General features: G+C 39.3%; 1 protein-coding gene across 1 annotated transcript in view; it reads left to right on the forward strand.

Annotated features, from left to right (window-relative positions):
• The window catches only part of def8 (differentially expressed in FDCP 8 homolog), a 181,624-nt gene extending 154,643 nt beyond the window's left edge, over positions 1-26,981 (forward strand). The window contains exons 8-12 of the mRNA XM_016459739.1: positions 154-267; positions 417-497; positions 7,432-7,572; positions 8,198-8,307; positions 26,287-26,981. Of these exons, the coding sequence (XP_016315225.1) occupies positions 154-267; positions 417-497; positions 7,432-7,572; positions 8,198-8,307; positions 26,287-26,371 (531 nt within the window). The 3' untranslated portion in view covers positions 26,372-26,981. The remainder of the gene's footprint in view (positions 1-153; positions 268-416; positions 498-7,431; positions 7,573-8,197; positions 8,308-26,286) is intronic.
• Positions 26,982-27,225: the final 244 nt, after the last annotated feature.

Here is a 27,225-nt window from a genome sequence, read left to right on the forward strand (position 1 = left end):
ACGGCTACTCGTGTGATATTGCACATATAAATCAACTAGTTAATAGTGAGAATTGTCCCTTAAACTAAAATGTTACCATATAAATATTTTTCAGTTTGATAGTGACTCATGACTTAAGACTCTGATTGTGGTGTGTGTATTTGATGTGTTCAGGTGTGTCGTACATCAATGCGCTATCTTGCTTTGATGATATCCAGGCCTGTGCTCAAACTGAAGGAAATCAACCCTCTTCTCTTTAACTTTGTGGAGGAGCTGGTGGAAATCAGAGTAAGTTTTTTTTTTTTTAATTGTGACAGCGTAAACCTTTTTTTTTTTATTATTATTTGTTAAACGGGTTATTATGAAAAGTGCATTTGCTGAAACAGCATCCAATTGTAAGCAATCTAATTATATCTCTTATCATTGTTGTACTTCAGAAATTACGTCAGGATATATTGCTAATGAAGCCATATTTCATCACCTGTAAGGAGGCCATGGAGGCCCGACTCCTGCTGCATGTAAGTAATTAGGACACAATCTCATTTAGGCCATGTCACAAATGGTGCCCTACACCCTTTCATTTCTCCTTGGAGTTTACACTTTAGTGGCATAAGATGTATAAATTGGCTGTGCTGTGGAGCCTGCATAACTCAGCAAAAGTCTGCATCAGGGGCACAAATGTGACCACAAAAGGGACACTCTACATCCTTCATGGACACACTCCTGTATTTCATCTAGGACAGGGCCTTACAGTCAATGTTGTTGGCTGCAGCACACTCCAAAAAAGACAAAATAAAAGTGAAAAAGTTAAAGCATATCCAAATTAAACTGTTTTGAAACAGTTCCCAGTAAGCATGTGAATTGGTAATAAGTGAGGGTATCATGTTTAGGTATAAAAGGAGCATCTCAATCTTTGCAAGCAAAGCTGGATCATGGCTCATCACTTTGTGCCCAATTTCATGAGAGAATTGTCAAACAAATCAAAAATCACATTTCTCAATGCAAAATCGCAAAGAATTTAGGTCTTTCACCATCTACCATACATAATATTGTGAAAAGATTCAGGGAATCCAAAGAAATCTCAGTCTGTGTAGGGCAAGGCAGGAAACCTTGTAACGATTGGCCTTATCGGTCTAATTACATGGGTTTAAAATGGGATCAGATTAAACTGTGTGATGTAAAATAAGTGTTTTAAAAAGATGAGACAACGACAAATGTAGAATGAATAGTGTATTTACAGAATTCACAAGGAACTTAAAACAACACAATAAAACTAGAAATCCTAGGCTGTTAAAAGAGTGTTTAATTTCCATACCATTAAAACAGTCCTTAAGAAATCCATCATGCTGTAAGTTCCAATGTAAAAGTGTCCACCGGTGTATATACAATCCAAAGAAAGTGATAATCCAATAAAAGTGAGATGCTGGAATGGCAGGTCCACAAAGGTAATTCCTCAATCCAGCGTGTTCAGTGCTTTGGCCAGAGACCCTGATTTAATTTTTTTTTTATGCATACAATTCAAATACAAACTTTAACGGCATATTTCAATAACTGAACACATATTATTAGTGTTGATACAGCAAATTGAAAAAAAAAAGCAAAGCAGAAAAAAATGGAAAAAGGAAAAAGAAGGGTGTGAGTCTTATTCTATCAACAAAAACAATTTTAAATTATATAAGAGTTTCTAGGCAATTCTGTCTGTCATGTAATTCATTCTTCCATCCGCTGAAGTGGGGGTTATCCTTTAAATACTTGCATCTATGAATAAAGTGTTTGCACAAAATAATTAAGTTATTTATCAAAAAGTCTAGGTTCTTATCTTTCAACAATACTCCAGCTTTAATTGAGACCACAGTCCAAGGGTGTATTGGTATATGTTTGGAATGAAGCCAGTTTTGAAATTCAAGCCAGAAAACATGTTCTACCATTTCAATGTCATCCTCACAGAACCCGCATGAATTATTCTCCCAATTAAATCTTTCATGCAAAACGTTATTAGAAGGATAAATGTCATTTAAAATTTTAAATGTCACTTCTTTGGCCTTAGGAAGGATTGGATATACTAAATATCGCTTCCTTATTTTCTTTGCCTCTTCTTCACTAAATTCTTGAAGAACATATTTTCTTTTCTGCTGACTGGGGAAATATTGTTTAGCTAATACCTTTCTAATAAACTTATTTGTAAATTGTTTGCTCTTTAGATTTGTACCTTCAATACAGAGTGATTTAATTTCTGGTATAGTATTAGAGTACAAAACAAACTGTTGAATCATTGTTTGTAGGGGTACTGGGATGGCCTTCATTACTTTGTTGTATTCTCTAATTGAGCATTGTAAATTAAATTTACCACACAAATCATTATAATATAAAAAAAAAAAAACATAATTATCCATCAAATGCGATATTGCCCATATTTCTTTTTCCATCCAAGTCCCTGCAAACAAAGATTTTCGATTACTAAGTATCCATCTTGGACAGCAAATCCCTGCCAAATATAGTTATATCCCTTTGTAGCCATAAGTTCAACATCTTTTTACATTTATCAATATTTCTAAGAATATTTTCTTTCTCTCTTATTTCTTTATTTCGGGTGACTGTAATACCCAAATATTTAACTTCCATTTTAACACTTCCATGTTACTGATTGAGTGAGCTGGTTGTTCATGCAAAGCAAGAATTTCACACTTATTAATATTTAACATAACACCTAATGCTTTAGGAAATTGATTAATTGAATCTAGTGCTGCAACAATTTGGTTTAAATTTTTTAAGAACAAAGTTGTATCGTCTGCAAATTGAGTTATTATGATGTGTTTCCCCAATATGTTAAAGCCTTCAGATCCACTGTTCTTTACCATAATGGACAATAATTCAGCAACCATTATAAATAGTAAAGGAATATAATAAATGTTACACCATTGCCTAATGCCCCTCTTAACTAAAAATCTTGAGCAAGTGCCATGTTCTAAAGATACACAACTATTACTATCATTATAACGTATACTAATTAGATTTGTGAATTTCTGACCAAAACCAAAATGCTTTAAAGCTTCTAAGATAAACGGATAAACGGTTCTACTGAATCAAAGGGTTTGTAGAAGTCTAGAAATACAATGAAGCCATTCTCTACAAATATATCACTGTAATCGATCAAATCTAGAACTAATCTTATGTTGTTATGAATGGATCTTCCACCAAGGAAGCCAGATTGAGTTTCACTTATTACCTGAGACGGCCATTTTTTCATTCTAGCTGCTATAATTCCTAAAAATGTCCGCACTTGTGGCCCAAGAGCACCATCTACCTGCCATCTACCATCACTTGGCAGAGATGAGGGAAGCCGACAAAGTTGGCTTTCTTGATGCCCCCATCTCCCAGGCTGGGCTATTCGGAGACACTGTCGAGAACTTCTCCCAGCAGTTTTTGGCAGTGCAGCGACAGACTGAGGCGATTCAGCACATCTTGTGCTTGTGTGATCCTCCAGCTGACACCGCACCGCCACGGGCCACACTTCAGCCTGCCCGTCGCCCAGGGCGCCCTCCTGCAGCTTCCAGAACCGCTCCGTCTCACGCTGAGACCACGTCGAGCCCCACGTGTCACAGCTGGCCCCTAAGTCCTCCAAGAAGACGACGAAGCGGCTCTGACATGGATGGCCAAAGGGGCGAGGAACTGCTCTTCTACAGGAGGTGGTGAAGACAGCACCGCTCCTTCCCCCGGAGGAGGGCCAGGCGGAGAATCCTTGGTTTTGTTTTGTTTCTGTTCCACCACTAGCACAAGGGCAAGTGGTACCCACATTTTCAAAGAAAGAGCAGTTTCCTTTTCCTCTGGGCCATCAGGCTCTTGGGTTGACAGTGAGCAATGCACTGCCTCCTCACTCTCGCCCATGATGCCCCCTATCGCCAGTGGCCAAAAGATTGCTGTTTGGGGACGCAACACCTCCCCACGCATCTCCGGCAGGGCTCCTCGTGTCCCTGAAGGGGACTCCCAGCACGACTTTCCACGGGGCCCATCCAGCACGACTTCCCACCGCTGCACCACTGCGGGTATGACGATTGTCCCTTTGGTGCCACTCGCACAGTTTGGGAGCGTGGCTTGCGCTGCCCAAACCAACCCCCTGGCTCATTCGGACAGTCCGACTCGGCTACGCAATTCAGTTTGCCAGGTGACCCCCAGTTTCAGAGGCGTCCTCGAGACTTCGGTGGCAGTCCGAGATGCCCTTGTCCTACGTGAAGAGATTGCTGTCCTATTGGCGAAGGATGCAACCGAGCCTGTCCTTCCAGCTGAGATGGAGTCTGGGTTTTACAGCCCTTACTATATCATGTCCAAGAAATGCGGTGGCCTTCGACCAATTCTGGATCTGCGAGTCTTGAATCGGGCCCTCAACAAGCTCCTGTTCAAGATGCTGACGCAGAAGTGCATCATCAGATGCATCCAGCCCCAGGATTAGTTTGCAGTGGTCAACCTGAAGGACATCTACTTTCATGTCTCGATCCTTCCTCGACACAGGCCGTTCCTACCGTTTGCGTTCGATGGTCAGGCATGGTAGTACAGGGTCCTACCCTTCGGGTGCCCTCGCCCCGTTACAGGAAGTGGGCATCAGGATCCTCGACTGTCTCGATGACTGGCTTATCACGGCCCAGTCGCAAGAGCAGCTGTGCGATCACAGGGACCTGGTGCTCCGGCACTTCAGCCAGTTGGGGCTTCGGGTCAACTGGGAAAAGAGCAAGCTCTCCCCTGTTCAGAGAATGTCTTTTCTCGGTATGGAGTTAGGCTCAGTGGGTATGATGGCGCGTCTCACCAACGAGCGCCCAGTCCATGCTGAACTGCCTGAGTTCCTTCAGAGGCAGGACAGTGGTACCACTGAAACACTTTCAGAGGCTCATGGGGCATATGGCATCCACAGCCACAGTCACGCTGCTCAGATTGCTTCATATGAGACCACTTCAGCACTGGTTACACTCCCGAGTCCCGAGATGGGCATGGCACTGCGGTACACTTCGCGTGACCATCACGCTGACGTGTCACCGCACATTCAGCCCCTGGACAGACCTTGCCTTTCTACGGGCCGGAGTGCCCTTAGAACAAGTGTCCCGGCATGTCGTTGTCATGACGGATGCCTCCAGTACGGGCTGGGCGCCACATGCAACGGGCAGGCAGCCTCGGGGCTCTGGACAGGGCCTTGACTGCTTTGGCACATCAACTGCCTGGAGTTGCTGGCAGTGCATCTAGTCTTGCGGCAGTTCCGGCCACTGCTGCAAGACAATCACGTGTTTGTTCGCATGGACAACACTTCAACTGTTTCATACATCAACCGACAGGGAGGTCTACGATCATGTCGCATGTCACAACTCGCCCACCATCTCCTCCTCTGGAGTCAGACGAGGTTCAAATTTCTGCGCACCGTCCACATTCCGGGGGAGCTCAGTTGTGCAGCTGATGCACTGTCACGATAGCTCACGTTCCCTGGAGAATGGCGACTCCATCCCCAGACAGTCCAGCTGATTTGGAGTCGATTCGGGGAACCCCAGGTTAGACCTGTTTGCTTCCCACGAGTCCTCTCACTGCCAACTGTATTACTCCCTGACCGAGGCCCCCCTTGGCACGGACAAACTGGTACACAGCTGGCCTCGGGCTCTACGCAAGTATGCGTTTCCCCCAGTGAGCCTCCTCGCACAAACACTGCAAGGTCTTGCTGGTAGGTTTTGCTGGTTGCGCCTTACTGGCCCATCCGGACCTGGTTTTCGGAACTCACACTCCTCGCAACAGCCCCTCCCTGGCGCATCCACCTTCTTTCTCAGGGACACATAACCCTATGGCACCCGCGTCCTGATCTTTGGAACCTCCACGTGTGGAGGTAGACACAATCACTCAGGCTAGAGCTCCCTCTACGAGGCAAGCCTACACTCTGAAGTCTTTGAGCCGCTGGAGCCAGCTAAAATTCCTGTTTGCTAAGACAGCGCTCCTGACCATGTTTACTTCCATCAAGAGGGTCGGGGACCCTCTGTGAGCATTTTCGGTGAGCGAAGAGTGCCTTGTGTTCAGGCTGGCCTGGATACGTGCCTAAGGTTCCCACCACACCTTTCCACGATCAGGTGGTGAACCTGCAAGCACTGCCCCCGGAAGAGGCAGACCCAGCCCTAGAGTTGCTGTGTCCCGTAAGAGCACTTTGCATATACGTGGACTGCACCCAGAGCTTCAGAAACTCTTTGTCTGCTATGGAGGTCAGCAGAAAGGGAAGGCTGTCTCCAAGCAGAGGTTGGCCCACTGTACCAGTCCCAAGGCGAGCCGTGCCCCCTAGGGGTGAGGGCTCACTCCACCCGGAGTGTTGCCTCCTGATATGCGTTGGTGCACCGCGACTCTCTGGCAGACATCTGTAGAGCTGCGGGCTGGGCGACACTGAACAGTCTCTGCGTCGAGCTGGTTTCTTCCCGTGTGTTGGGTAATAGGTAATTGGCGGGAAGGACTGGCTTGCTGCGCCATTCCCCCTCACACGGGGATGCGAGAGCCTTTCTCTCCCAGTCGAGTTCCCTGACGGCGAACCCTAGTCAAGCATCCTCCAGCACCCCCGGCAGTCAGACTCGTGGGACAATCTGACACCAGGCCCATTATCGTGTTAGCATGCCCGGGTCCCAGGTCAGCCCAGTTGTCCATATGGCTTGATTACCTGTGGGCAAATCCCATATGTGTATTCTTCCACGGTAAGGTTTCCCTCTTGGTGAACCCGTGTCTTCCCTTGACAGACACGTTCTGTCAGTCTCTTCTGGAAAATATTTCTGTGTTCAGGAACAGTGGCATGACTATCTCCAGAAGCAATGTACTCACCTCTGGTCCCTTTGGACACCAAGGTCAGCGTATTTGCGCTGGGGCATTGGGAAGGTTACGAACTTTGCATTAAATTTGTCTGACATGCTGCTGCTTGCCAACATTTGTGCTTAACATAGACCCCTATGTCGTCACGACATAAGTCATAGTGAACGACAGAAAGGGAACGTCTTGGTTACGTACGTAACCCTCATTCTCTGTTGGAGGGAACGGAGACGTTATGCCACAACCTCGAACCATCGCTGGTAGCCAGGGACACGTTCTCGGCTCCTCAGCATAAAACCTGATGAGTAGATGCACCTGTCGCCTATTTATACCCACATGCACATTGAGTGGCTCAGCATGCAAAATCCACTAGCCAAATTTCATTGGCATTTTCTCTTAATCATAGAGAATCTGGGCTCCCAATACCCCTATGTTGTCACGACTTAACATCTCCATTCCCTCCATCAGGGAACAATGGTTACATACATAACCAAGACGTTTCTTTGTCTGTGTTAATTATCTGTGATCTTGTGTACTGTATAAACTACTTGAATTTTTGAACTCTAAATAAATTATCATTCAGGTTGGATTAGGGTAAAGATGGTGGATTTTAAAATAACATATGGTATAATTGTAATGTCACAGCTTCAAGATCGCCAGCACTTTGTGGAGAATGACGACATGTACAGTCTACAGGATCTGATTGACACCTCCAGCGGGCGTCTCAGCTGTTCCCTTACTGAAATTCATACAACTTTTGCCAAACATATTAAACTGGACTGTGAGGTAGGTTTGTGGGTATAGGACATACATATGTGTGTGTGTGTGTGTGTGTGTGTGTGTGTGTGTGTGTGTGTGTGTAAATATATATATATATATATATATATATACAGTATATATATTAGTCCTAAAATATTTCATGACTAGAAATTTATCATTTTCAGTGTTTGTGTTGTGTAAAACGGTCATACTTTATTTTAAGGTCCAATTCTCGCTATTAACAAACCATTAACTATGACTTTTGCCTCAATAAACTCCTTATTTGCTGCTTATTAATAATTAGTAAGGTAGTTGTTAAGTTTAGGTATTGGGTAGGATTAGGGATGTAGAATATGGTCATGCAGAATATGCGCTTTATAAGTACTAATAAACAGCCAATATGTTATTAATAGGCATGCCAATAAGCACCTAGATAATAGTGAGAATTGGTTCCTATACTAAAGTGTCACCTGTAAAACAAACCACCCCAGCAATTTCAGCTCAACTCTGAATTATATGTCTAATGTGATCATGGTATGACCCCTTGAAAGTAAGCAGCCTCTAAGGTAAAATTAGTTTAGCTATGTGTGAGTGTGCTACTGTGCCAACGTCTTTTTTTTTGTCTTAACTCTCTCTGTCTTTGTACCATCAGACATGCCAGGCCAAAGGCTTCATGTGTGAATTGTGTAAAGAGGGTGACATTCTCTTCCCATTCGACAACCACACCTCTGTCTGTCATGACTGTTTTGCTGTTTTCCACAGGTTTGTTTTTGAACACATCAGATACATTGCCATTTACCAAATGCTATATGCATTGCTATGGGGCCTTGGAAGGGACAGGTTTGGTTTGCTAAATTTTGTTGTGACCATATCATATTAACTTATGGGAATGTGATATATCTTGGCCAAAAAATATTATTTTGAGGCCATAAGATAATTTCGTCAAAATAAGCATAATAATCCTTATCTTGTGGCCATGAGTAAAACAGACCTGTATTAATAGAGCAATGTGCAATAAACAGAAAGAACCTGATTGATGAAACAATACTTTATTTTAAAATAGGAGTGACATAAAAATATGACATAAATGACACATAAATATGTCATAAATAAAAGGAATCTAAACCACATACTTTAAGGGATTATTTAAAGCATATTTCACCCAAAAATTTAAATTAAGTCATTTATTCACCCTTGTGTTGTTCTAATGTCATATGCCCTTCTTTCTTTTTCAAAAAAATAAAAAATAACAAATAAAAAGTTCTGCTCGTGCTTGTCCATACAAGTAGGTATAACTGCAGACCGGAGATCTCCAAAATGGGGCGTGAACTCCAAAAGTGGGCAGAACCTCCAAAATGGGGCAGGGTCTCTTCGCGCAAAGACTTTCACCATTGGCTCTGGCTTCGGCCAATTGTTATTGACTTACATTTCAAAATAAAACTTTATAAATTAAACATGGTTTCTAGTTGATTTCAAATAAAATATGCTATATAAATAAATATTATCCATGAGAGCAGAGCCCAAAGCTCGTGGCCAATGGTGTTTGGACTGGAGTTTGAACCTCTGCTTCATGATATAAACGGGAATCACCCACGAGCTCTCCTGCGAGCCGTCCCAGCGCAGGGGAAAGATTTTACTCTATCGCGTTGTTCCAAGCAACGGGGGCATCCCGGGACATGAAATTCACAGGGTAGGAAGGGGTAGTGACGCTGGGTGTAACTAAAAAGGTGCCATTGAGGTCCGGTTGGGGAGTTACGGAACAGTCTCATATCGCATAATTTATTAACTGTTTATCTCCTGAACTGTATCTATTTTGTAGCAAAGTGTAGGAAATCAACACTTTAATTGACACAACCAATAAAAACTTTAGAATCAGCTGTGGGGCAGAGTTTGAACTGAAGTGGATTGGGGGAAAAAATTGTGCATGCGTGTCATGTGCCTGTCTGTCAATGGGAGGAAGCCACGCCCTATTTTGGAGCTCCCACCCCGTTTTGGAGTTCCAAAGGGTATAACTGCAGCCCCATTTGCAGGCTGCAGTTATACCCTTCTCTGTCCATATAATTGACCTGTCGGTAAGCCCCTCCCCTCGAATGCAGATGAGCTAATGGCAGTCGAGAATCAGTTGCACGGGGAGCGGAACTCATTTTATTCCATTTCCTAAATCCAACCAAAACAGAGCAAAATGTCCCTAAGCATTCAACCCAAATCACAATGAAGACGAAAACGTTCATTTTCTGATTATCATACTCTCATTAAGTTACACTTTTCATCTGCTCAAGCAGAACGTTAATGTCATCTTGTGCTTCAGCAAGGTATGTCTGGCTAAAACTAGCTAACGTTAGCGTTAAAGTTAGTGAGTCCATGCTAACGTACAAACCTAAATAGCGAACTGTTCTCACGTCGTGTACCGTGTTGTGAAAGTCAAAAACACATAAACGAAGGTCTATATGAGAGTGCCTCTCCATATTAATCTGGTTAAATGTAAATTAATACTCTGCAATATATGAACCGCGGTCAAGTGAGCCACCATCTGTGAACACCCGGTCAAGCCAGCCGCCACCTGGATTCTGCTGCACGTCTATTTGTGGTATTACGGTACGGATACTCAAAGCGGTTATTAATTAAATGTGCCCAAAAACAGGAAAAAACTATTAACAAGCATATTAATATTGGACATTATAAAAGATACATTTATATTATGTTCGAATATTATACTGTGGAGTTTTCCACAAAAATAAAGTCTGTTAAAATACATTATAACACTGATATTTCCTACTTTTTTCTACATGCATTATTCAAATTCCTTCAGTTAACGAAAATTTAAATCAATTCTTTTTCAGAACGACCATGTCTCTCTATCTGTGTCAAATTTACCTTGGTTTTACTGTCGAATTTTGAAGAAAATTCAAGTCAAAGTCTGACACAATGCATTATAGCACTGACCATTCCTTGACATTTACACAGGCATTATTCAAATTCCTTCAGAGTTAACATGAAAATGTATATTCATACTTCTTCAGAATGCCCAAGACTCTGTCTGTGTCAACTTTCATGAGGTTTTACTGTAGAATTTTAGAGAAAATGAATGGCAAAGTCTGTCACAATGCATTATAGCTGTCACGAATCCAGTCCATGAACTTCCGTCTCCTCGCCACCAGGGGTCACCCTTCCACTACTATAGACTCTTGCACCACACCACTGTTGCACTTCACCCGGACTACAGTTCCCATCATCCATTGCACTGATTACACACACACAGTTGATTGCACACAGCACTGATTGCACACAGCTGTCATCAATCACACCTTCCCTATATAACACTCACTCTTATCCCCGTCAAGCTGCCGAGTATTGGATAGCATTTATCACTCTCTTACCGATAGCTACTCTATGGAGCCTGTTTACTTTTCTTAGCCTTAGCTTAGTCTTGGCTTGTCTGTTTCCTCATGTCCTTTTCTTCGCCTGTGTATCTCGGATTCCCCCTCTCGTCTTGCCCTATTCTGATACTGTTTGCCCCTGCCTGGACCGTGCCTTGTACCTGGACTTCTCCCTCTAGTCTCGCCCTGTTAATTCTGTTCGCCGATCGTAGACCCAAACTAGCCCTAGGAATATTCTTGTGTCTTGCCCTCTATATACCCGTTGCCATTATCTGACCCTTGCCTGTCTCTAACCATGTCTATAAATAAAGCCTTGCATTTGGATCCACACGTCTCATGTCTCGTCAGACCCATAACAATAGCACTGATCAATTCCTGCTTTTTCTACAGGCATTATTAAAATTCCTCCAGAGTTAACATGAACATTTCAATTAATTCTTCTTCAGGACACGCAAGACTCTGTTCATGTCAACTTTCAATGGGTTTTACTGTAGAGTTTTGAAGAAAATGAAAGGCAAAGTCTGTCACAATGCATAGCACTGACCATTCCTTGACATTTATACAGGCATTATTAAAATTCCTTCAGAGTTAACATGAACATTTCTATTCATACTTCTTCAGAATGCCCAAGACTCTGTCTGTGTCAACTTTCACTGGGTTTTACTGTAGAATTTGGGAGAAAATTAAAGGCAAAATCTGTTACAATGCATTATAGCACTGATCACTTCCTGCTTTTTCTACAGGCATTGTTAAAATTTCTTCAGAGTTAACATGAAAATTTCAATATATTCTTCTTCAGAACGACCATGACTCTGTCTGTGTCAACTTTCACTGGGTTTTACTGTAGAATTTGGGAGAAAATTAAAGGCAAAATCTGTTACAATGCATTATAGCACTGATCACTTCCTGCTTTTTCTACAGGCATTGTTAAAATTTCTTCAGAGTTAACATGAAAATTTCAATATATTCTTCTTCAGAACGACCATGACTCTGTCTGTGTCAACTTTCACTGGGTTTTACTGTAGAATTTGGGAGAAAATTAAAGGCAAAATCTGTTACAATGCATTATAGCACTGATCACTTCCTGCTTTTTCTACAGGCATTGTTAAAATTTCTTCAGAGTTAACATGAAAATTTCAATATATTCTTCTTCAGAACGACCATGACTCTGTCTGTGTCAACTTTCACTGGGTTTTACTGTAGAATTTGGGAGAAAATTAAAGGCAAAATCTGTTACAATGCATTATAGCACTGATCACTTCCTGCTTTTTCTACAGGCATTGTTAAAATTTCTTCAGAGTTAACATGAAAATTTCAATATATTCTTCTTCAGAACGACCATGACTCTGTCTGTGTCAACTTTCACTGGGTTTTACTGTAGAATTTGGGAGAAAATTAAAGGCAAAATCTGTTACAATGCATTATAGCACTGATCACTTCCTGCTTTTTCTACAGGCATTGTTAAAATTTCTTCAGAGTTAACATGAAAATTTCAATATATTCTTCTTCAGAACGACCATGACTCTGTCTGTGTCAACTTTCACTGGGTTTTACTGTAGAATTTGGGAGAAAATTAAAGGCAAAATCTGTTACAATGCATTATAGCACTGATCACTTCCTGCTTTTTCTACAGGCATTGTTAAAATTTCTTCAGAGTTAACATGAAAATTTCAATATATTCTTCTTCAGAACGACCATGACTCTGTCTGTGTCAACTTTCACTGGGTTTTACTGTAGAATTTGGGAGAAAATTAAAGGCAAAATCTGTTACAATGCATTATAGCACTGATCACTTCCTGCTTTTTCTACAGGCATTGTTAAAATTTCTTCAGAGTTAACATGAAAATTTCAATATATTCTTCTTCAGAACGACCATGACTCTGTCTGTGTCAACTTTCACTGGGTTTTACTGTAGAATTTGGGAGAAAATTAAAGGCAAAATCTGTTACAATGCATTATAGCACTGATCACTTCCTGCTTTTTCTACAGGCATTGTTAAAATTTCTTCAGAGTTAACATGAAAATTTCAATATATTCTTCTTCAGAACGACCATGACTCTGTCTGTGTCAACTTTCACTGGGTTTTACTGTAGAATTTGGGAGAAAATTAAAGGCAAAATCTGTTACAATGCATTATAGCACTGATCACTTCCTGCTTTTTCTACAGGCATTGTTAAAATTTCTTCAGAGTTAACATGAAAATTTCAATATATTCTTCTTCAGAACGACCATGACTCTGTCTGTGTCAACTTTCACTGGGTTTTACTGTAGAATTTGGGAGAAAATTAAAGGCAAAATCTGTTACAATGCATTATAGCACTGATCACTTCCTGCTTTTTCTACAGGCATTGTTAAAATTTCTTCAGAGTTAACATGAAAATTTCAATATATTCTTCTTCAGAACGACCATGACTCTGTCTGTGTCAACTTTCACTGGGTTTTACTGTAGAATTTGGGAGAAAATTAAAGGCAAAATCTGTTACAATGCATTATAGCACTGATCACTTCCTGCTTTTTCTACAGGCATTGTTAAAATTTCTTCAGAGTTAACATGAAAATTTCAATATATTCTTCTTCAGAACGACCATGACTCTGTCTGTGTCAACTTTCACTGGGTTTTACTGTAGAATTTGGGAGAAAATTAAAGGCAAAATCTGTTACAATGCATTATAGCACTGATCACTTCCTGCTTTTTCTACAGGCATTGTTAAAATTTCTTCAGAGTTAACATGAAAATTTCAATATATTCTTCTTCAGAACGACCATGACTCTGTCTGTGTCAACTTTCACTGGGTTTTACTGTAGAATTTGGGAGAAAATTAAAGGCAAAATCTGTTACAATGCATTATAGCACTGATCACTTCCTGCAACATTTCTATTCATACTTCTTCAGAATGCCCAAGACTCTATGTCAACTTTCACTGGATTTTACTGTAGAATTTTACAGAAAATAAAAGGGAAAGTCTGTCACAATGCATTGTAGCACTGATCAATTCCTGCTTTTTCTACAGGCTTTATTAAAATTCCTCCAGAGTTAACATGAAATTTCAATTAATTCTTCTTCAGCACACCCAAGACTCTGTTCATGTCAACTTTCACTGGGTTTTACTGTAGAATTTCGGAGAAAATTAAAGGCAAAATCTGACTAAATGCATTATAACATTGATCAATTCCTGCTTTTCCCACCAGAATTATTCAAATTCCTTCAGAGTTAACATGAATATTTCAATACATTCTTCTTCAGGATGATCATGACTCTGTCCGTGTCAACTTTCATTGGGTTTTACTGTAGATTTTGCGAGGAAATTAAAGGCAAAATCTGACAAAATGCATTATTATATTGGCCATTCCTTGACATTTATACAGCCATTATTAAACTTCCTTCAGAGTTAACATGAAAATTTCAATACATTGTTCTTCAGGATGACCATGACTCATCCGTATCAACTTTCACTGGGATTTACTTTAGAGTTTTAGAGAAAATCCTTCAGAGTTAACATGAAAATTTCAATACATTGTTCTTCAGGATGACCATGACTCTGTCCGTGTCAACTTTCACTGGGCTTTACTTTACAGTTTTTGGAGAAAATTAAAGACATTAAAGAATTAAAGAAGTCACAATACCATTAGATCACTGGTGTGCGTTTCCCAATAACGTTGCCTATTAGTGCACTACGAAGACTCTAAAGGTATATCTTAACTAAAGGTATAACATTTCTAGGCGTGTTCCCCGGACTATACCTTAGGAGGTTGCTTACAGGTATACCTTCTTACGTGCGACGTTACCAGGTGCTGTCCATGAGGGTGGTGCTGAATTGGTTGATATCGATGGATCGAGAATGGATTATTCACTCTATGCAGGGGCTGCTTCAGTGCATTATGTGAGAAAGATCTTTATAAAAGAAATGTTGATTTTAAGTAAAGACACAAAACTCCATGTTAGAATGCAACGAACTTGCGTGAAAATTTTACTTTGCTTTGCAACATACAACATGTCAGGGAACAAAATCAGGAAAGAAAAATATATGCCCAGAGCACCTCCCAGTGGTCACCACATAAAACTCAAAGAAAAAACCTACATGAGTCACTGCTTAATAATTTAACAGCTTTTAACAAAAGAAAAACAAACAAAAAAAAAAACATAGGCCTACACAAGTCAAACAGAAAACATTCTGGTAAGATTGCTTTCCAACCAAAAGCACTTCAGAAATAGTTGCAATGGCATTTATCAGGAATCATGCGATATTATAAAAATAAATCACATTGCAAACTAAATCCAACCCTGGATATTTTATATAATTTTGAAACCCGCAACCTCATGAACAAATGTCAAAAATCATGCATATCACTAACTGGCAGTATGCCTTCATCGACAGCTATATGGCAGAGAAAAATAAGAGAAAGAGAAGAGCCGCCAGCAGCTGAATTTCGGGGCTGAAGGGGGAGTTTGGTCAAACTATGGCAGCAATACAGGGAATGGTTGAGCTAAATCAAAGACGGCACCGTCCGTGGAGCCATTATGTGCACTAAAACTTTAGTCTCCTAGCTTGCTCTACCCCCTCAGCCCCAAAATTCAGCTGCTGGCGCTAACCACAGAGAAGTCAGGACCTCGGTTTAACATCTCATCCGAAGGACGTTGCTTTTTACTGTATAGTGTCCCCATCCTTATACTGGGGCATTAGGACCCACACAGACCACAGGGTGAGCACCCCCTGCTGGCCTCACTAACACCTCTTCCAACAGCAACCTTGTTTTCCCAGGAGGTCTCCCATCCAGGTATTTACCAGGCTCAACCCTGCTTAGCTTCAGTGGGTAACCAGTCTTGGGCTGCAGGGTGATATGGCTGTGAATAATCTTTCCCTGACATGATGTATGTTGCAAAGTGAAAGTAAAAGTTTCACGCAAGTTTGTTGCATTCTAACAGGAAAGAGTTTTGTGTTTTTATTTAAAATCAACACTTCTTTTATAAAGAACACCGCTTTCTCACATAACGCACTGAAGAAGCCAGTCCATAGAATGAATAAATAACGTCGCACGTAAGAAGGTATACCTGTAAGCAACCTCCAAAGGTATAGTTCGGGGAACACGCCTAGAAATGGAATACCTTTACTTAAGACATACCTTTAGAGTCTTCATAGTGCACTAAGAGGCAACATTATCGGGAAACTCACACCAGTGACATGATATATTGTGACAGATTTTGTCTTTAATTTTCTCCAAAACTTGAAAGTAAATCCCAATGAAGGCTGACACAGACAGAGTCTTGGGTATTCTGAAGAAGAATGAATTGAAATTTTCATGTTATCTCTGAAGGAATTTGAATAATTCCTGTATAAATGTCAAGGAATGATCAGTGCTATGCATTGTGACAAATTTTGCAATTAATTTTCTCTAAAACTCTACAGTAAAACCCAGGGAAAGTTGGCACAGATAGAGACATGGTCGTTCTGAAAAAATAATTAATTGAAATTTTCATGTTAACTCTGGAGGAATGTTAATAATGCCTGTAGAAAAAGCAGGAATTGATCAGTGCTACAATGCATTGTGACAGACTTTCCCTTTCATTTTCTGTAATATTCTACAGTAAATTCCAGTGTAAGCTGACACAGACAGAGTCTTGGGCATTCTGAAGAAGTATGAATAGAAATGTTCATGTTAGCTCTGAAGGAATTTGAATAATGCCTGTGTAAATGTCAAGAAATAGTCAGTGCTGTAATGCATTGTGACAGACTTTGCCATTCATTTTCTCTAAAATTCTACAGTAACATCTCGTGAAAGTTGACACAGACAGTCTTGGGCATTCTGATGAAGTATAAATAGAAATTTCCATGTTAACGCTGAAGGAATTTGAATAATGCCTGTATAGATGTTAAGGAGTGGTCAGTGCTTTAATGCATTGTGAGAGACTTTGCCATTCATTTTCTCAAATATTCTACAGTAAAACCCAGGGAAAGTTGACACAGATAACACATGGTCGTTCTGAAATTAATTTATTGAAATTTTCATGTTAACTCTGAAGGAATTTGAATAATGCCTGTGTAGATGTTAAGGAGTGGTCAGTGCTTTAATGCATTGTGAGAGACTTTGCCATTCATTTTCTCTAAAATTTCTACAGTAAAACCCAGGAAAAGTTGACACAGATAACACATGGTCGTTATGAAAAAGAATTTATTTAAATTTTCATGTTAACTCTGAAGGAATTTGAATAATGCCTGTATAAATGTCAAGGATTGGTCAGTGCTATAATGCATTGTGACAGACTTTGCCATTCATTTTCTCTAAAATTCTACAGTAAAATCTTGTCAAAGTTGACACAGACAGAGTCTTGGGCATGAAGAAGTATGAATAGAAATTTTCATGTTAACTCTACAGGAATTTGAATTATGCCTGTATAGATGTTATGGATTGGTCAGTGCTTTAATGCATTGTGAGAGACTTTGCCATTCATTTTCTCTAAAATTCTACAGTAAAACCCAGGGAAAGTTGACACAGATAACACATGGTCGTTCTGAAATGAATTTATTGAAATTTTCATGTTAACTCTGAAGGAATTTGAATAGTGCCTGTATAAATGTCAAGGAATGGTCAGTGCTATAATGCATTGTGACAGATTTTGCCATTAATTTTCTCTGAAATTCTACAGTAAAATCTCGCGAAAGTTGACACAGACAGAGTCTTGGGCATTCTGATGAAGTATAATTAGAAATTTCCATGTTAACTCTGAAGGAATTTGAATAATACCTGTGTAGACGTTAAGGAGTGGTCAGTGCTTTAATGCATTGTGAGAGACTTTGCCATTCATTTTCTCTAAAATTCTACAGTAAAATCTCGTGAAAGTTGACACAGACAGAGTCTTGGGCATTCTGAAGAAGTATGAATAGAAATTTTCATGTTAACTCTGAAGGAATTTGAATAATGCCTGTATAAATGTCAAGGAATGGTCAGTGCTATAATGCATTGTGACAGACTTTGCCATTCATTTTCTCTAAAATTCTACAGTAAAATCTCGTGAAAGTTGACACAGACAGAGTCTTGGGCATTCTGAAGAAGTATGAATAGAAATTTTCATGTTAACTCTGAAGGAATTTGAATAATGCCTGTATAAATGTCAAGGAATGGTCAGTGCTATAATGCATTGTGACAGACTTTGCCATTCATTTTCTCTAAAATTCTACAGTAAAATCTCGTGAAAGTTGACACAGACAGAGTCTTGGGCATTCTGAAGAAGTATGAATAGAAATTTTCATGTTAACTCTGAAGGAATTTGAATAATGCCTGTATAAATGTCAAGGAATGGTCAGTGCTATAATGCATTGTGACAGACTTTGCCATTCATTTTCTCTAAAATTCTACAGTAAAATCTCGTGAAAGTTGACACAGACAGAGTCTTGGGCATTCTGAAGAAGTATGAATAGAAATTTTCATGTTAACTCTGAAGGAATTTGAATAATGCCTGTATAAATGTCAAGGAATGGTCAGTGCTATAATGCATTGTGACAGACTTTGCCATTCATTTTCTCTAAAATTCTACAGTAAAATCTCGTGAAAGTTGACACAGACAGAGTCTTGGGCATTCTGAAGAAGTATGAATAGAAATTTTCATGTTAACTCTGAAGGAATTTGAATAATGCCTGTATAAATGTCAAGGAATGGTCAGTGCTATAATGCATTGTGACAGACTTTGCCATTCATTTTCTCTAAAATTCTACAGTAAAATCTCGTGAAAGTTGACACAGACAGAGTCTTGGGCATTCTGAAGAAGTATGAATAGAAATTTTCATGTTAACTCTGAAGGAATTTGAATAATGCCTGTATAAATGTCAAGGAATGGTCAGTGCTATAATGCATTGTGACAGACTTTGCCATTCATTTTCTCTAAAATTCTACAGTAAAATCTCGTGAAAGTTGACACAGACAGAGTCTTGGGCATTCTGAAGAAGTATGAATAGAAATTTTCATGTTAACTCTGAAGGAATTTGAATAATGCCTGTATAAATGTCAAGGAATGGTCAGTGCTATAATGCATTGTGACAGACTTTGCCATTCATTTTCTCTAAAATTCTACAGTAAAATCTCGTGAAAGTTGACACAGACAGAGTCTTGGGCATTCTGAAGAAGTATGAATAGAAATTTTCATGTTAACTCTGAAGGAATTTGAATAATGCCTGTATAAATGTCAAGGAATGGTCAGTGCTATAATGCATTGTGACAGACTTTGCCATTCATTTTCTCTAAAATTCTACAGTAAAATCTCGTGAAAGTTGACACAGACAGAGTCTTGGGCATTCTGAAGAAGTATGAATACAAATTTTCATGTTAACTCTGAAGGAATTCGAATAATGCCTGTATAAATATCAAGGACTGGTCAGTGCCATAATGCATTGTGACAGATTTTGCCATTCATTTTCTCTAACATTCTACAGTCAAATCTCGTGAAAGTTGACACAGACAGAGTCTTGGTCATTCTAAAGAAGTATGAATAGAAATTTTCATGTTAACTCTGAAGAAATTTTAATAATGGCTGTATAAATGTCAAGGAATGGTCAGTGTTATAATGCATTGGGACAGACTTGGCTTTTCATTTTCTGTAAAAATCTACAGTAAAATCTCGTGAAAGTTGACCGACAGAGTCTTGGTCATTCTGAAGAAGTATGAATAGAAATGTTCATGTTAACTCTGAAGGAATTTGAATAATGCCTGTGTAAATGTCAAGAAATAGGCAGTGCTATAATGCATTGTGACAGATTTTGCCATTCATTTTCTCAAATATTCTACAGTAAAACCTTGTAAAAGTTGACACAGATAGAGAGATGGTCGTTCTGAAAAAGAATTCATTGAAATGTTCATGTTAACTCCGAAGTAATTTGAATAATGCCTGTATAAATGTCAAGGATTGGTCAGTGCTATAATGCATTGTGACAGACTTTGCCATTCATTTTCTATAAAATTCTTCAGTAAAATTTTGTGAAAGTTAACACAGACAGAGTCTTGGGCATTCTAAAGAAGTATGAATAGATATTTCCATGTTATCTCTGAAGGAATTTGAATAATGCTTGTATAGATGTTACTGAATGGTCAGTGCTTTAATGCATTGTGAGAGACTTTGCCATTCATTTTCTCTAAAATTCTACAGTAAAACCCAGGGAAAGGTTAGAGACATGGTCATTCTGAAAAATAATTCATTGAAATTTTCATGTTAACTCTGAAGGAATTTGAATAATGCCTGTATAGATGTTAAGGATTGATCAGTGCTTTAATGCATTGTGAGAGACTTTGCCATTCATTTTCTCTAAAATTCTACAGTAAAACCCAGGGAAAGTTGACACAGATAACACATGGTCGTTCTGAAATGAATTTATTGAAATTTTCATGTTAACTCTGAAGGAATTTGAATAGTGCCTGTATAAATGTCAAGGAATGGTCAGTGCTATAATGCATTGGGACAGACTTGGCTTTTCATTTTCTGTAAAATTTTACAGTAAAATCTCGTGAAAGTTGACTGACAGAGCCTTGGGCATTCTGAAGAAGTATGAATAGAAATGTTCATGTTAACTCTGAAGGAATTTGAATAATGCCTGTGTAAATGTCAAGAAATAGTCAGTGCTTTAATGCATTGTGACAGACTTTGCCATTCATTTTCTCAAATATTCTACAGTAAAATCTTGTCAAAGTTGACACAGACAGAGTCTTGGGCATGAAAAAGTATTAATAGAAATGTTCATGTTAATTCTGAAGGAATTTGAATAATGCCTTTATAAATGTCAGGGAATGGTCAGTGCTATAATGCATTGTGACAGATTTTGCCATTCATTTTCTCTAAAATTCTACAGTAAAATCTCGTGAAAGTTGACTGACAGAGTCTTGGGCATTCTGAAGAAGTATGAATAGAAATATTCATGTTAACTCTGAAGGAATTTGAATAATGCCTGTGTAATGTCAAGAAATAGGCAGTGCTGTAATGCATTGTAACAGACTTTGCCATTCATTTTCTCAAAAATTCTACAGTAAAACCTTGTAAAAGTTGACATAGATAGAGTCTTGGGCATTCTGAAAAAGTATGAATAGAATGTTTCATGTTAACTCTGAAGGAATTTTAATAATGCCTGTATAAATGTCAAGGAATGGTCAGTGCTATAATGCATTGTGACAGACTTTGACTCTCATTTTCTTCAAAATTCGACAGTAAAACCAAGGTAAATTTGAGACAGATAGAGAGACATTGTGATTCTGAAAAATAATTTATTGAAATTTTCATGTTAACCCTGAAGGAAATTGAATAATGCATGTAGTGTTATAATGTATTTTAACAGACTTTATTTTTGTGGAAAACTCCACAGTATAATATTAGAACATAATTTAACTGTATCTTTTATAATGTCCAATGTTAATATGCTTGTTAATATTTTTTTCCTGTTTTTGGGCACATTTAATTAATAACCGCTGAAATATAGGTCTTCGTCAGCTTTTTGGCCGCTTCGTGTATCCGTACCGTAATACCACAAATAGACGTGCAGCAGAATCCAGGTGGCGGCTGGCTTGACCGGGTGTTCACTCACTTGACCTCGGTGTATATGAACGGTGCTGATCCGGGATGTTGGCATTGCGATTGTGACGACCGTAATATAATCCTCCCGTTTGCATTGTGATCTGTATTTTTACATATTTATTTTAATATCTTTTATATATCCCTCCATGGCATATTTAAGTCCCACTTGAAGTCCCACAGATGGACCATCTGTGTCCCAAATTTATCAGAAACACCTAGGAAGAAGGTTTTCACTGACAGCTGTCATTGTAAGACAGTGAGCAACTCCGTTTGTTTGTCCGAGTGAGCAACAGTAACTAAGGGGGGCGGGGCTTACCGATAGGTCAATTGGCAGTGAATAGCGATCATCATCAAGCTTTTCAAAAAAGACACAAAAGTATCACAGAATGGTCCAATGCAACATGTGCCAAGTGTTCTGGGTGTATAGGATAGGGTTTGGTGAAAAACAATCAGAAATGTAACATTATTTAATGAACATCCTGACCTTGACTGTTGGTCTCTGTGGACACGGGACATTTAAAAAAAAATCTCCTTTTGTGGTCCGAAAAAAGAAGAGCATACGACATTAAAACAACACAAGGGTGAGTAAATTACTTAATTTTAATTTTTGGGTGACCTTTCCCTTACAGGGATAGCGCAAGGAGTCTCATTATTCATACATAATATGTGTGACTGTAAATAAATCTTTATAAGAGGGCAGTAGAGACCTTCATATGTCTGTACCTTTTTATAGTAAATGCCCTGAAGGTAGCTTTAAAGGTAGATATACAGTAAATGTATTTGACTTTTCCAACTTGCTCTCTTCTCTGTTGCTTTGCCATGACAGAAGTTGACCTTAAAGAGAAAATCCCCTTTAGTCCAGGTGACGTGAAAAAAATATTCACTTTTTCATAGAAGCATGAAACTTGGTACACTTGTATAGTTTGTGGCCCTGAACATTTTCAGAAATGGAACCATCGTAAACACCTCATGGCTGCCATGGCAACCATTTTACTTTCCGCCATAACCAAATGATGTATTTTGTGTCATATCTCTTGAACCAAACATGATAACACAGAAATGATGGTCTACGCCTATGTTTTGATGGTCAATTATTACAATGATACCACATGCAACAACATAAACTGTTCAGGTGAACAGTTAATAGTGAAATCAGCAATGTGAGAATGAAATCACAGTATCTGAGTATCACAGTAGCACAGCATTTACAATGGTCCATATTATGGCATAAACAAACGTTACTGCGCATGCGCGCTTTTGTGGCCCTAACTTAACTTACGGTAGACTTCCAAATAGAATAAATAAATAAATAAATGTATGGGGGAAACATCCCACAGCACAACAACCTGAGCCCAACTTTGGGCCAGGCCAGATGAAACTGTCTATTATTTTTTTTTCTTTCTTATTATATCTAATTAACTAATATTTTATCAATAAAACAATAAAAGATTGTTTTCAAGAGCACAATCATATATTTCAGAGATATATATTTTTTAAAAATCATCTCAGGTAAGTGTGTTTTTCCTTACCTCTCAGGCACTGTCAGGTAGGTGGTAGTATGTTTTCAATACATTCTTCTTCTCTCTCAACAGCACCCTAACATCAAACGCAGATGGCAACACTATCAGGTGAACAGTTAATGGTGAATTCATTGACTTTATGAGAAGGATAATAATGAAATCGCAGTAGATGCAAAAGATGCAGATTGACATTTCAAATATATTTCAAATTAAATTACAATCACTCTCTAGGGCCAGAGTTGTCTATTATGTTAGTGTGCACAAGGGGGAAGCCAGAGTCCTGAACGCTGGTGGGCGCATGCAGGTGAACCGCTAATATTTGATGTAACGGGTGGAAAAATATTTATGTGTCGGGTGCGGGTGCAGGTGCAGGTGCAGGCCGAATGGTGACAGGTAGCCAGTCGCGCTGCCACTGATTAACAGCTGTAGTGTCAGGTGTTCTGTTAATTACTGCGGGTGTGGGAAGATAATTTCACTAACCAGGAACGTTGAATGAAAATGTTCTGGAAAATGATTTTGTGCCTCTCTGTAATGGTACCACGAGGCGTCGCTTACTTACAGATCTCAGGCTTCTGGAGGGGATGTAGATTTGTAATAGTGAGTGGAAGTAGGAGGGTGCTGAGCCTGTGGCTGTTCTGTACGCAAGCATCAATGTCTTGAACTTGATGCAAACCACAACTGGTAGCCAGTGCAGGGAGATAAAGAGAGGTGTGATGTGGGCCTTTATGGGCTCGGTGAAGTCCAGTCGTGCTGCTGCGTTCTGAATCTTTTGTAGAGGTTTGATTGTGCATGATGGAAGTTTAGCCAGAAGAACATTGCAATAGTCCAGCCTAGAAATGACAAGGGCCTGGACAAGAAGTTGTGCAGCATGCTCTGTTTAGAAGGGCCTGATCCTCCTGATGTTGTGCAATGCAATCCTGCATGATCGTGCTGTCTTTACATGTGGTCCTTGAAGGTCATCTGGTCATCAAAGAATAATTTTTGATTAACGTAGCTGGATGGTGAAATCATGCTGTACAGTCAGAGTGGCAGGGAAGATGAGAAGCTCAGTCTTTGCCAGGTTGAGCTGCAGGTGATGTTCCTTCATCCATGCCAAGATGTTCTCCAGGCAGCCTGAGATTGATGCAGCTGCTGTTGGATTGTCTAGTTGAAATGAAAGATAGAGCTGCATGTCATCAGCATAGCAATGGTAGGAGAAACCATGTGCTTTTATGTGTCCCAGTGATGTAGTGTATATGGGGAAGAGGAGGGTTTGGATACCTCTCCTCCCCAGGAAACCCTGAAAGACATACCTGTGAGATAAGATTCAAACCAGTGCAGATCCTGTGATGGCAGACAGGATAATCTTATGATCTACAGTGTCAAAAATGGCAAATAGATCCAGCAGAATGAGAACTGATGATTTGGAATCAGCTTTCGATTTCTGCAGGGCTATAGTGACCAACAGTAAAGCAGTCTCAATTGAATGGCCGCTTCTAAAAGCCGATTGGTTAATGTTCAGTTGGTTATTTTGTGAAAGAAATAATGTAAATGTGTCTAAGGTGTGAACCAAATGGTCCATTCCCTTAGAATAACAAAAGAACAACATTCCTCAGTAACGTCTTGTAGATTGCAGGATCTCCAGCGGGAGGTTCTAACATTATCTGTTGATTGTAGCCCTTTTGTCTTCAGGTATAAAATTATATCCCACAGACAGAACTTTGGGAGAAGCTAAGATTCTTACAAGGGTTAAGATTGTGTGAAGAATGACATGCTAACATTGCTACTGAAGAACTGCTACATCATCTTCAATAAATTCTTCTCCCCACAAAAATTTTGGTCAAGCCTACTTAATTTTTTATATTAGAGAAATCTAGTACACTGGCGAGCCAAGGTTAGAAGGGGTAGTATGCACTGACCTGTCTAGACAGATATTATCTTGACAAGAAGTTAAAATGGATCATAAAGTTTCAGTTGATGTATTCACATCCAGAAATGGGTGGGTGAGTGAAGAGAGGATGACACTACAGAGGAAAGATGGAAGGGTGAAAGAGAGCGTAGGTTTTGCCTAAAAGTAACTGGTAGAGGAATCGGTGGCACACAGGTAGTAAGATGTAGGTTAAATGTAATGAATAAATGATCAGAGATGTCTAAAGGTTTTCCCAAAATGTTGTCTGTGATGCAATTTCGTGTGTGAGTGAGTGGAAGTCTGCAGTGTAAGGCTTCTCCAGATGGATGTTGAAGTCACCAAAGACTACAAGTGGACTGCTGTCCCCAAAGAATGAGGACAGCAGCCCATCCAGCTCCTCTATAAAGGTGCCCAATTGACCAGGAAGGCGATAAATAGAGAAATGGAAGTTGTTAGAGAGAACAGAAGGGGTTGCTGAGTCTTCTGAACTAATCGAGGTCTCAGTAAAGCCCAAGATATGAAGAGTAGACTGAGAAGCAATGGCCAGAATTAAGTCTGTTTGTTGACAGTTGACTGACAATTCCAGAGACCCACAGAAAAAGAGAGAGGTGCAGTAGAAAAGGTACACATAGAATACAGGTTAGCAAGATTGCATTGCCTTCTGTGTTTGATGATAAAGTGTTGTTGAGAGATAACAAGAATGTATTCAAAACATACTACTGCCTACCTGACTCTGCCTGAGAGGTAAGGAAAAATATAATTACCTGAGATTTTTTTTTTTATATATATATATATCTCTCTGAAATAAATGATTGTATTATCGAAAACATTTTTTTATTGTTTTAGTGAATAAAATAATTGTTAATTATCAAAGGAAGATAAAAATAATAACCATAATATGGACCACTGTAAATGCTGTGATACTGTGATATTCAGATACTGTGATTTCGTTCTCACATTGCTGATTTCACCATTCACATCAAAACAGGGGTAGACATCACCTTTTCTGTGTTATCATGTTTGGTTCAGAAGATATGACACAAAGTACATAATTTGGTTATGGCGGAAAGTAAAATGGTTGCCGTGGCCACCACGAGGTGTTTTTGCGATGGCTCCATTTCTGAAAATGTTTAGGGACACAAACTATACAAGTGTACTAAGTTTCATGCTTTTATAAAAAAGTGAACATTTCACCTCAAATTTTGCACATATCACCTGGACTACTTGTGGCAATGCTGAGAATTCAAGGTTCTTGTAATGCAGCTGCTCAATGGAACTGCACATTAAAAAAAAATGCATTAATGCAAAAAATCAAGCTTGTGTGGCTAGAAGTGCTTGCATTCATGTACCTGTTCAGTCCTTCTAAGTGTAGCTTTTGTTTCTTAATTGTGATATGGCTGTCTATCTTAGGGATTGTTACTATGATAACTCGACCACATGTCCGCACTGTGCAAGAATGCTGGAACGGCAACATGAGGAGTCTCAGAACCCATAGATGAGCCTGACAGATGGATGCATCACAAATACTGTGAAAGATCTTCAGAGTCAGAACTTGTCTTATATTCAGTTTATTTGTTCTTGATGTTTTAACCATGCTTCTGTCAGCTTCTGAAGTGACATTGATGAAGTGTGATCAGCATAGCAGGAAAACCTCACATTTTGAAAACTATATTCCCATAAATATAGAACTTCTGGTTACTGTTACATGTCTTCAGTCCAAAGAGAAATAATCTGTCAAACTTTAACAATGGCATGTTCCTCTTAAGAATGTGACTGTGAGATCTATTTGATTTCTTCCTACATGTAATCCTGGGTAGCATGCTTTTTAAGGGACCAGGAAAAAAATACTACAAGGCTACACTATGTTCTGCTTTATAGTTATATCCCCGTAATACACTGTGGTTAAATGTAGTAGATAATATGCTGATAATTTATTATATGATAATTGATGTTCTAGAACAAATGCTGTGCAACTATTTCTGGTTTAAGATTATCTCAGAATGGAGTCTTCTGTAATGCAATTACCTGGTGTAAAATTGTATCCTATTAAATGACAGAATGCTATTTAATTGTCTCTGTAATAACTGTGCAAGACAACATATAAAGTGTTATGAAGTCCAATATCAAGATATCTTCACACAAAGCATGAATAAAACAAAAAAAATGGAACATGCTCAGCTGTCTTCCAGCCTTGCTTTTAGCATTGCTCAAGTAGAGTAAGATGACCACCACATCTTAATTCATTTTTTTCTCTTCACCATAGATGGCATAGATAATGAATGGCTTTGCTTAGTTTTGTGAAACTGAACACACACACATATACAGTCAGGTCCAGAAGTTTTCGGACAC

This window comes from Sinocyclocheilus anshuiensis, unplaced genomic scaffold (genome assembly GCF_001515605.1).
Source record: "Sinocyclocheilus anshuiensis isolate Anshui unplaced genomic scaffold, SAMN03320099.WGS_v1.1 scaffold1022, whole genome shotgun sequence".
NCBI lineage: Eukaryota > Metazoa > Chordata > Actinopteri > Cypriniformes > Cyprinidae > Sinocyclocheilus > Sinocyclocheilus anshuiensis.